We start from the raw sequence: 12,084 nt of genomic DNA, 5'->3' as shown, positions 1-12,084 counted from the left end.
GGTATTGACAAAATCTTTTGAGTCTTTTTTTAGCATTTCAGTGAAAGTTCATCTAAAACACTTGTTTCATACGATTCATTGTTCCTTTCAATTGACAGTTTAAGAATGAAGTGGTTCTATTTTCTCGCGGCATGGTCAGATATGGCTCTCGCACCAGAAAACCCAACCCAACTAACAAATTATTTAATAATATTCTAAATATCAATTTCTTTATCTTTTTTGACAATTTTAGTCTTTATATTTTAATTCTGAGAAAAAATTTAATACTGGTTTTAAAAATTTCCTCATATTTGATTCTGCAGGTTTATTCGCTGAGATTCGGAATTTTACTTTTGTGTTAATCAGTTTTTTAAAAACTTTTTCATCCATGTTTTTATATCCATTGACGAAACTTTAAAATATTTTACATTTCAATTTCAGGTTTTCCATAATACCGTATACTTGGCGCAGTATTGTCAAATTGGCTTTTGCGCCAAAAACCCTCAACTATCAAACAACCAAACTTAAACCTGAGAAAGTTCCTACGAATCCCTCAAATTATAGGTCAATTGCTTTAAGTAGTTGTCTTTGTAAAACGCTCGAAAGCAGGGTAAATGCTCGTTTTCTCCATGAATTGGAGAAAAATGGGTATATTTCACCTTTCCAAAGTGATTTCTGTTGAGGATGTTCCACCAGTGACAACTTGCTTATGAATCTCAAATTTCAATGCATTCGTCCGGAGAAACCATCTAGTTTCTATATTCCTTGATATAGAAAAAGTATACGAACGTACGTGGCGGTATGATATTCACCTCACTTTAGACGATTTTGGTTTTAAAGGTAACTTGCCAGTTTATATTCAATTTTTTTTTTAAATTTCGTATATTTCGAGTTTGTAATACATTTTCTCATCCTTTTATCCAAAGTGGGGATGTTCCTCAGGGAGGTGTTTTGTGTCACCCTTTTTACTCTTCATATAAGCCAAATCCTTCATGTTTTACCATCATTTGTTTGTGAAACATTATGTGTGGATGATTTACAAATCTCCTGTCAAGGGTTCTAATATGGCTTCAAAAGAGCGACAGCTTCAGAGGGCTATTAGAAAACTTATTTCATGGTGTGATGAGAATGGAGACACGCACTCACCTGAAAAGAGCCATTGCGGACATTTTTGTCGGAAACAGAGTCTCCAATCTGATACTGTGATACAAATTCGAGGTATTGATATTCCAGTCGTTGAAAGATTCTTGGGGTTCATATTTGACCGGAAACTCACTTGCCTTCCTATATTCTTCATTTACTCAGGAAGTGGGAAAAATCCCTCAACATTCTGAAAGTCCTCTCAACTACAAGATGGGTTGGGGGCAGATCAAATTTCTTTAGTTCGAATCTATCAGTCTATTAATCTGTTAAGCATTTATTATGGATGCGAAGTACATGGTAAACCTCGTTCTAGTGTTCTTCGAAATTTAGATGCAGTACACAACAGTTCTTTGCATATGTGTTCGGGAGCCTTCCACACATCACCAGTTCATAGTTTGTATGTGGTTTGTCATCATTTTCACTTTACCTACGAAGCAAAAAAAAAAAAAAAGAAAAAAAGTGAACAATATTTTTTCTGCATTGAATCTTCTATCAATCACCCTGTACGTCGGGTGACTATACCCATTGGTCTGGAAAGATTATATAATGCACGTTATACTAATATCCTACCTTTTCGTGAAAGGATAACAAGGTCTCTTGTCAATGCAGATATATTAAATCTCCAAATTCATAATACTAGTGCTCTTGATTTTCCACCCTGGGATGTCCCAGAAATGTCAAATTTTAACCCTTTTCTCACCTACGACAAATCTACCAGTACTTCTATTGTCTTTCAACAACTCTTTCTATGCCACCGTAATGAATATTATACGTATATTCCTGTTTTTATGAATGGCAACTTGTCATGTGGGTGGTGCTGTCGTCATTGCTGACGACATAAGCAGCTTTCAATTGAGTACTTTGTGCTCTGTTTTTACTGCTGAACTGGTGGCAATTTTTATTGCTCTTGTGAAAATTTCGAATCTTCCTGATCATAAATTCTGCATATATTCCGATAGTATGAGTGCTCTGGAGGCCCTCAGTCATCCTCATATTAAAACACATCCCCTAAATATAGATATACTTTATCTTTGGAGAAGTTTGCAAACTTGGGGCTACCAAATTTTGTTTTATTGGTTACCTGGCCACGTCGGCATTGTTGGCAACGAATCTGCCGATGCTGCAGCAAAAGCAGCATCTACTTCTCTACAACGAGCTATTCCACACACTGATTTTAAAAAAATATATTTCACAACGTGTTTTTCATTTAAGGAAAAGAATCATGGAATTTGCAGATTTCCATAAACTGCCTACCCTTCAGCCTGACATTATTCTGATGCCTGTGTCCCAGTGCGTGAGCTGGACTTGAAATTGACTCGGCTTCGCATTGGCAATACTCCTCGCACTCATAAATATCTTCTGTTTGGTGAACGATGTTCCATCTGTATTGAATGTCTTTTTGACTGTCATTCATATTTTATCTGAATGTCCAATTTTTAATCTCCATTGATTATGTTTATTTGTTACATTATCTTCAAACATTCGTGACTTGATGGGAGAACATGCTCATCTAAATATTTTTACCTTCTCGAAAGAGATTGGACTTTTTCATTTTATTTAACCAGAAACAATTTTATCTCTACATTTTTTAGTTTTTGGAAATTTTTCTTTTTTAACACTTTACTGTATACTTTTTATCTTCAACCAGACGCAACATAGCCAAATATGGCTCTTGTGTCACAAAATTCTAACTAACTTGCTCTACATATTTTTAGAATAATTTCTGTCTTTCACTGAACTCTCTAAGTGCAATGAATAGAAACTCCAATTGCGTATTTTTATTTAACTTTAGACAAAATACATCATTTCAAAATACAACACTCGGATTGTAGATCTGTATCAAACATTCGTCATTAACCAAAAAGTTTCTATTGGATAGGAACATGAAAATTTGAGATTTTGAAACTCTTTTTTCACTCTCAATTCATTTGGTATATCCTCAGCCAAAGAAACCGGTTATCTTACAAGTGAAAAAATAATATGGAGAATCAGGCAAAGAGTTTTCCTGGACAAAAAAGAAAAAAGCTGATAGATGAGTTTTGTGAGTCAAAAGAAATTCATGAAATATGAAGCAATAAACATGCTTGATCATTTCTTACACACCTAAAGTTTTCATCTGGATATATTTTACTGCTTATTTTAATAGTTTACTGAGTTTTTTGTTGTTGATATTTAAATAGAAACGTTTCCGCTTACTGAATAACTGATTAAAGTAGAAATTTGTTAGATGCTACCTTTCGAGCTTATTAAAGCATAGAACAGAAATGAGTTGTAGATTGTAGAATTTGTTTTCATTTCAACAGATTGCAAATTTAATCTGGAATACCAACATTTAAAACGAAACATTTTAGATAATCTTTGAAGAAAATTATAAACATTTAAAAAAATCTAGACTAAAGAAATATTGAAAACAAAATTGAAAAATTTTTGTTGAATAATTCATTGGTAATAGTTAACGATTTTGATTATTTTTGGAAACGCAAACAATCAGTTCATTGAAAGTGGTTAACAGTTGCGTAAATACTGTTGATGAAAACGAATTGAATCTACTGGACAATCTGTTCTTTTTTACTACCGTTCATTTCTAGACTGTTCAGTCTTATAACGAGGCTTTCAGTTTTTATATTTATAGATTTTTTATTTCATTTTTTTTTTTTTACTGATAGAGATACAAATATCTGAAATTTTATATATTCTCTTTTTACATATTAAACATAAAGTAAATAAAAATTTATATTTTATCGGATATCTTAGAAGAAAGATTTCCATTTAACAAAAATAATTAATGCAGCAAAACTGAAAAAAAAATAGCTCCTCAATCACTAGAAAAAAAGGTTTTCAAAATATAGCAGCTACTATTTACGATAAGCAGTGGAATTAAAAATCATCTGATTAAAAAATATTTCATTTCGAGGCAGAAATAGTTCTATACATTTTTTATTACTTTTTTTACAGAAGCAAAAAAATGTCAAAAACAAATAAAAGTGTTTTTTTTAACTAGCGTTAAGCAATAGTATTTAAGATCTAGACAACAGAAATCCATTTGTCGTTATTATATACCTATAAAATAATTTTCTTTTGAATTCGGGCATCTGGTAGGAAACACAAGTAGATATTTTGCTCAAAATTGTTTCCTTAGAAAATTAGTTTCCAAGTGTCCAATTTCAAATCCTGACAGAGAAATTCTATCACATAAATGAGAATCATATTCAGCGATGTTTATTCTAGCATGCCGTTCTGTGCACTTTAATATTTTTGGAAAAGTGGAAAAAATATTTGAAGTAAATTTCTAAATAAAAAAAATTGCTTCTCTAATGGTGCAGAAGTTTTCTAAGGTATATCGACGTCACTCTGAAATAGACTGGTAAGTTTCTCCAATGGAGAACGAAGTTTTCAGTCAAGGGGTGAAAAAAAAATTAAATATTGATCATATTGAAAAATGCAGTAAAACTTAACGTACAATTGATATCAACGATGCTTAAAAGTACCATAAATATTTCAAGGATTTAAAATCAAGTAACAAATAATGGAATATCATTATCGATAGAAAAAGAAAGAAAAATTTTCAATAGAAAAGTTTGGTTAACTACTACAGGATTAATTGCATGTTTTCAAAGCTTTCGATTTCATAAAGCAAATTGTAAAGTCTACGAGGAAAGACAAATTTCCCAATATCTTTGATTTAAAGTTCTATAAACGCTTATAATTTTTTTATCCAAGTTTCATTTATCGGACGAAACATGTTTCGTTATAATCAAAACATGTAATAATCATGAAATAATCCTTATGAAAAAAAAAAGAAAATGAGTCATTTTTGTATATTACAAAATTATAATAAAGATGTCTTTTTTAGTACATCTGAGCTATATCATATTTATTTCAGAAATCGTATGTACTGAATCCATTTCATTTTTTTTCTGCTTGCAATAGATTAGTACATAAATAATATTAGAAGTCAAACTAAGGATTCGTTTGAAAATTTGTCGTGTTGCTTCAACTCTTTACTTACAGGCTCTCTCAACGATGAGGGATACGCCTTCCATGGTCCAGAAGCTCTTGGAAGAAGAGAGAGAGGCAGTCAAGGTAATTATTCCTCTTACTAATTAAGGCTTGCAGTAAAGATAATGATTCTTACAATGCTGTGGTAATTTCTAAAAAATTAGTTGTTTTGTGATGTAAACCATCAAATATAGAAGAGCACAGCGTCTTTAGCGATTGACTTATTTGAAATTCATTACAAAATTAGTTTACTAATCCATTATCCATGAAAAATTTCTTAAGAGAATTAGTACACTAAAGGAAAACTCCAATGCTCAGAACAATCGTTACTTAATGACATTTAGAAACCTTCAGACTCATGAAGTTTACCGAGCTATTGCTGTATTCAAAAAATTTAATGATGGAAACCTTAATTTTGAGCTCTTTTCAAAATGCACTTTCATCTTTCTTGGAATAGATTATTCTTATCCGCGGAATTAAAATTTATTAAGGGCTGCTGACTTAAAAACAGAGTTCCCTGAATGAAATAATCTGCAAAAATTTAATAATTTACATTAATTTTTATTTTTGATAAGCAGCAATCATTCTGTCGATCGGAGAAGCTCAGTTTTTCTTCTTCTTTTTTTCAGCAGCGGAAAGAGTGCCCCTTGTTAAAGCGGTGGATTTATATTTGTTTCCGAAACTTTCATCCAGATGAGAAACCACGATCAGAGTTCCTTTGTTCAGTCTTTGAATCAATGTTAAAAAACACTTCAGATCAGAAACCTGAGATTATACATTTCGCACGTTGTAGGGATGATGGCATCCTATGGCATATGCTTTGTCGATAGAAGTTTTAATAATTGGGGTGCAGAATTATCCACACTTTATCCATTTGTTTCGAAGATTGAAGCCGTTCTCGTTTCTGATGAGCATATTTCTACTTATTTTTTATCTATGTTTTCCTTTACTTGCTTTAGAATTCTTTCGAATTTTTTGAGATATGATTAATTGACGAAACAATATTATTGTCAATAATTGCACTTAAATCAATCATTAGTAGCAACAACAGCTTTCTTCCGCACTGAAGTAACGAAGATGCGTAACATTTGAAGATGTTCATGGCAAAGCATACGACGGACAAGTGCGTGGTTTATTCGACATGTTGAGCGTCTACTAAAATGGCGATTCTTGATTTGATATCCTGAATATTACTTGCAACTACATGTGCCAAGGGATTATATGCATTATCAGATTTTGTTAAATATCCAAGACCTGGCAATTGTTGTGTCACGGCACTAACAGTTCTGTAATCCACTAAGTGAAATGAATCTACAATCCCAGCCGTGTCTCAGGATAACAGTTTTAAGAATTTCCACACTTTATTTGGCAGCAATATTTGAAAGCAACCATTCTAACCATTTTGCGCAATAATACTTCATAATAAAATCAGTATTTTTTCCGATTTTAGATGATGGAAATAGTTATAAAAGGCGACGATTTTTAAACCTTTAAGAATGTGCTGTTATCTGAAGTAAACTAAGTGATTTTAATTTTTAGACTTGTATCTATTGCATTCAGCGCAGTTCTTGACATAATTTGGGATAAATTTTCTCATTCTAGTCCAATAATATCAAAATTATATGCAATGAAACGTATCATTGCATATCATCAACATCATCGGTATCAAAACATCAGTATCGTTATGTGCTGAGGTAGATGCATCTGAATATTCTTTCATTAAGTTCTTTCTTTCATGATTAATTAATCAATGACTCGACTTACCTCACTCTTTTCTGAATCCCTGCGAAATTGCTTTATTCATTAAGTAACCTCGATTTGTCCAGTTCGCGTATTCTTCAACTTTATTATCTTTTCAAATATTAGATTATTTTTCACAGCTTCGATGAATGTTCTTTTTTATAACCTTTGGACTGTGGGATGAGATATCCCTAAAGATGACGTATGTTTCACAGGCGATTCTCTTGTATTCAAATTCAGGGCACGATAACATTTCACGAATCCCGTTGGATCTCCAAAATACATGCTCTATTCTGAATAGCTTTATGTATCGGTTTTTTTTAGACCTGGACTTCTTCAATGCCTCAAAAACAAATTGTTCTTTATCACCTTATATCCTTGACGCTTTTTTCCTCATGGAGATGCTTGAATATTTGGAAATATCAATAAAATTCTGGATTTGTAGGCAATACCATGAAATTAAATGAGAGTATTTGAAGGTGAGATTTGCGAAACTGTTGAAGATTTATTCTTTGTGTCTTCGGCAGTCAGCAAATCGGGATAGCTTGGCTTTGATCACCGCAGGAGCAGCTTAAAGTGATTTCTTACTGAAATCTTTTTCTAAAAGATCACCAAGCTAATTTCATTAATGTTCTTTCTTTTCTGAAGATATTCTGTATGGAGGAGTAAACACTAGAGTATTACCTATTTCGATGTAGTGTTCAATGTAAGGGATAGCTACTCCCCCTATGAAAGGTGTTTACATAATATTTCTGCAACAAAGTATTAAGTTCAGACTTTTGCTCAAAAGAGAAATATTCTCTCTTCTATACGCCAATTGAAGAAATCGACTGTCACATTATCTTGTTCATTAAAAACCGTATCTAAATGTTTTCAAAAGGGAAACTCAAAACATGGATCTTAATTAATGTTCTATTCTTGATTTTATACTATATGACTACACCAGCTGTCGGAAGAAAATATAGAGATAGAAGAGTTCTATTACCCTTGACTTTCAGCAATATTATACTGTCCGAACCTTTTTGCCTCGAATTTCAAACCTGGCAGGGGTAATATACGCATTGTTAGCTTTTTTCTGCTCATCTGCTAAGACTATAACTATGTTAAACTTCTGTCTGAAATTATATTGTGTGTGTGTGTGTCTGTAATAAATCACACATTTTTAAAGCAGAGTCGTGACCGAAGAGAGAGACACATTTGAAATTTTAAAACTTCGTTTTGTTCTATTCCGGGAGATATAATTTATATACAAGCAAGAAGCGACGAGGTACGTCAATCTACATCACAACACAAGTGCGGAAAGAGAAAAGGGCGAGAATGATATCCCCCCCCCGATGTCTACACATCCTGAGGCCCTAACAGGAACCTCCCCCACACGCGTCGACCCAGGCAAGGGGGAAATCAGCATCCTCTAAAAGAATCTGCCCAGGTTGGCAGACCCCTATCCCTCCACTCGGAGAGCGGGAACTTGTCAATTACAATACTCCAGACCTCGTGCTCTAACAAACCAGCTAAACAAAAAAGGTGGAACCGGACCAGAAAACATTCCAGAATGAAGCCAATATGGGTCAAATTAAGATAAAACGTTGGGAATTAATTAGGATTTAATTTGAATTTAGGAATATTATTACATAATTCTCCCCACCGCAAGACATGAAGTGCGTCGGGACTCTTAGACACAAACCATACCTTACAGTGGAGTCCAAGTTAGAAATTTAAATGCATATTAAAAGTGACACCTAAGTTTTCCTTACCCTTACATTAATACAGAAATCATATTCATCATTTAATCTAAGAATTATAAAAAAGATAGATTAACAGTCATATTTGTAAAATCTCATGAAGATCTAAATAATCAATAATAATATAAAATATAAATAAATTAAATGATATTATGCGCAAATGTATTCTGGCCATTTTTTTGTAAAAGGTAAGCTGATGAACTTAATTTGGTGAATATAGTCAAGGGAATATTATTTCTGCATTATTCTTAAATGTTTGGAAATCTTACTCAACAAAATTATTAAATTAATTATAAAATATTAAATAAAATATCAATATTGTTATGATTTCACCCAAATGAAATATCAAAAGAATGATTTTAAATGAAGTATTTGGTGTGTAAATAAAAAACACAAGATTCAAAAACTTGAATTAAGAAACTTGGAAATGAAAATAATGAATGCTTGATTGAAAAATTTCATATAAAAAAATTAGAACTGAAACTAATAAACGTACGATTCAAAAATTTCATATAGAACACTTGTAAATGAATGTAACAAACCCAAGATTTAAAATACTCTTATAATAAATATTTGGAAAATAATGCTGTTAAAAAATATTTGGGTAATTGAAAAGAAAAAACATTTGTATTTGCAAACTTGAGAGTATTTCTGTAAGTGATAACAGAAGAGAGTTTAATTACCGTCACCTGAGGTATCACGTGTCATTTAAGAACCTTGGTCTATTATTTTACTTCATCCACAAGGTTTGTATGGACACTAAAATATAAATAAACAATCAATATCAGAGGATTGTTTAAATTACAATCACAAAAATTTCCTCTCAGGTATTTACAAATTTTCTTTGACTATTAATGTCAAAGAAAATTAGAAAGTCAAAGAATATTAATGTGTGTCATTAATTTTATTTATTTATTTTCATTTAAAACCTTGGAGTGAGATAAATTTAATTTATTTGGGGAAATCATTTTTCTTGATGAAGGTAAATTTCAAATAAAGCATATTTTAAATTTATGCATAAAACTTTCAAAATAGATTTGATAAAATACACAAAAATTTAATATTTTAAATAATACAATAAAAAGATGATTTACAATAGTACTAAAATTTAAACAAGCAATTCAAAATAAAATAAAAATCCATAATATAAATCTTGAATTTCTGTAAGGAATAATAATATTGTGGAGGAATTCACTTTGAATTGTTGAGTCAGGAACTTCTGATTTTTGAACACTCATCACTTCTTGATGAATCGCAGGAAGGCAAAATTTTGAGCACTGGAATGTAGAGCAACACTTTGAAACTTGAACATTTTCTCTAATGTTTTGGTAGTAACAATCTCATTTTAAAAGATTGGCTGGATTAGAACCCTAACCAATATATATATATATATATATTCTTACAAGATATTTGAATTGAAAAGCATATTTGAGTTTTTTTATTTCAATTTTATGCATTGTTTTTTGTTGTAATAAAATGGATTTTTGAACGAATCTTGTGTTTGGAACAACATGGCCAAAAAACCGTAAAACCAAATCATTTTCTTCAAAAAATTTTAAAAAATGCATAAATGAATGCATTTAAGGTTTCTATTCTATGAAAGAAACTAAAACCAATTATTCAAAAGTAGTTTAATATATTTCAAATTTCGAACTATATCAATAATGCACACATATTGATAATTTTTTTGCCTTTTTGGGGCACTTCTTATAAGTTTTTAGTTATAGTTTTCTGATTTCTATTGTAATGTACCGATGGAATTTATAATTCCATCATCTATTCAGTAAAACGGCATTTCGCATATTCGTTATCTGAAAAAAAAAATGACATGTGTTTATGATAATTTGATTTGAAAATTTTTGTCTTAAATTAAGATATGTAACAAATAAAAGTATAATCTGAGAGTTTTTAATCTTTTGATTTATTCTGAATTATGATACGTCTATTTAAAACAAAAGAAACAGGACTCGAATTCTTCAATCAATGAGCGTCTAAAATGATTTGAAAGGAATATTTTTCTTTTATTTGAATAGTACAAGAAAAGAAACTATCTCTATAGAGATTTTTTTTTTTTTACTGTAATAAATTATTTAGTGTTGTGATATAGATTGAAAGACAAGTATGTAGGCCGCGAATTTATTTTTTATTAAATTACACTACGCAAGTCGTTTCCGTATGCTATAAGAATAATTTTAGGAAATGAATTCAATAATCAGTTTTAGCTAAGGAAATTCTTATACATAATTGTACGAGCATGATGTTAGATCAACTGACAACCAATGATAAGATTTCAATTCAATATTTACTGGTGGAAAAAATATTGATTCCTTCCACTATTTTACACCCGGAAATGGTAAAATTAGCGATTCGAGTAATCTTTCAGGGATAGTCTTCTCGGGTCCAGTTAATTTCCTAATGGAAAGCACCGATGCATTTACAACTGGGTCAGGAGGGGCAATTACCTCATCTATGATGCACCAGTGGGCAGTACTGTGACGATGATTCACCTGTAGGTTTCCTTTATTACAGGAAATCTATGTATTACAATGAATGGTATTTGACCACACCCATTTTTTTTTCTTAGACTTACCGTTATTGGTTGAAGGCATGGAAGGTGTATTCGCTAACTAATTCTTATGACCAATTGTTTACTGAAAATAAAATCAAACAGTTTTCTTCAAAATAAATTATTATTATTTTTATCTAAAGTATGGAACTAATATATTCATGACGTGGATACGGAAAGAGATTTGCTTTTCAGGATACATTAGCAACATGCACACTGAATGGCTAAATGTCTAACTTATGGGTTATAATCAAGAGCCCATATGTATATTTGTAGTTACCTTCCAGATGATTTATAATCAAGAAATGAAATTATGTTTGTTGAAATGAATAAAATATTTTTTTTAAAAATCCGATGGATTGGTAAATTTTAACCAAAGGATTTCTAGCTACATCTTTCTGTTTCTTTAGGTTAAAAGATTTGGGTGTAAACGCTTTACAAAATGATATTTTGTCAGATATTTTTCCGGAAATGAAAAAGATAAAGTATATTCGAAATATCTGAAAAATAAACCAAAAAGTGCGTCTTTTTCAAAAGCTATATAGTTTACCAACCAACAATTTGTAAGAAGGAAATTTTGAGAAAATGTAGCTAAAAGGATTGTTGTAAGGACTGTACGTGAAATGACCACTTTTCTTGCATAGACAAGATACAATTTTCTAAAACTCTTCCGAAAGTTTGATATATATGAATAGACTTTATAGATGTGTGAAATATTACACAGCAGTTGTGTTGACGCTCGAAAGTAGATAGTAAAAGTAATTGAAGCTCACATTCAAACATAATTGTGCTGTTTAATACAGATGCCTATCATCAACATTTTATTCTCTTTACATTGATCTTAATCTGTGTGAACAATAAAAAAATCACTTTTGCAAAATTAAAAAAAAAAATGATTGTTGTACAGGAACGTTT

The 12,084-nt window shown here is 31.1% G+C and overlaps 1 protein-coding gene across 1 annotated transcript in view; it reads left to right on the top strand.

The window, feature by feature from the left end:
* LOC129958479 (uncharacterized) overlaps positions 1-12,084 on the top strand; it is a 99,215-nt gene that overhangs the window by 61,746 nt on the left and 25,385 nt on the right. The window contains exon 2 of the mRNA XM_056070975.1: positions 5,134-5,205. Coding sequence (XP_055926950.1) covers positions 5,134-5,205 — 72 coding nt within the window. The remainder of the gene's footprint in view (positions 1-5,133; positions 5,206-12,084) is intronic.

The sequence above is a fragment of the Argiope bruennichi genome, chromosome X1 (genome assembly GCF_947563725.1).
Source record: "Argiope bruennichi chromosome X1, qqArgBrue1.1, whole genome shotgun sequence".
Classification (NCBI taxonomy): Eukaryota; Metazoa; Arthropoda; class Arachnida; order Araneae; family Araneidae; genus Argiope; species Argiope bruennichi.
The sequence above is the reverse complement of the archived record's forward strand: the minus strand, read 5'-3'. Positions and strand labels throughout refer to the sequence as shown.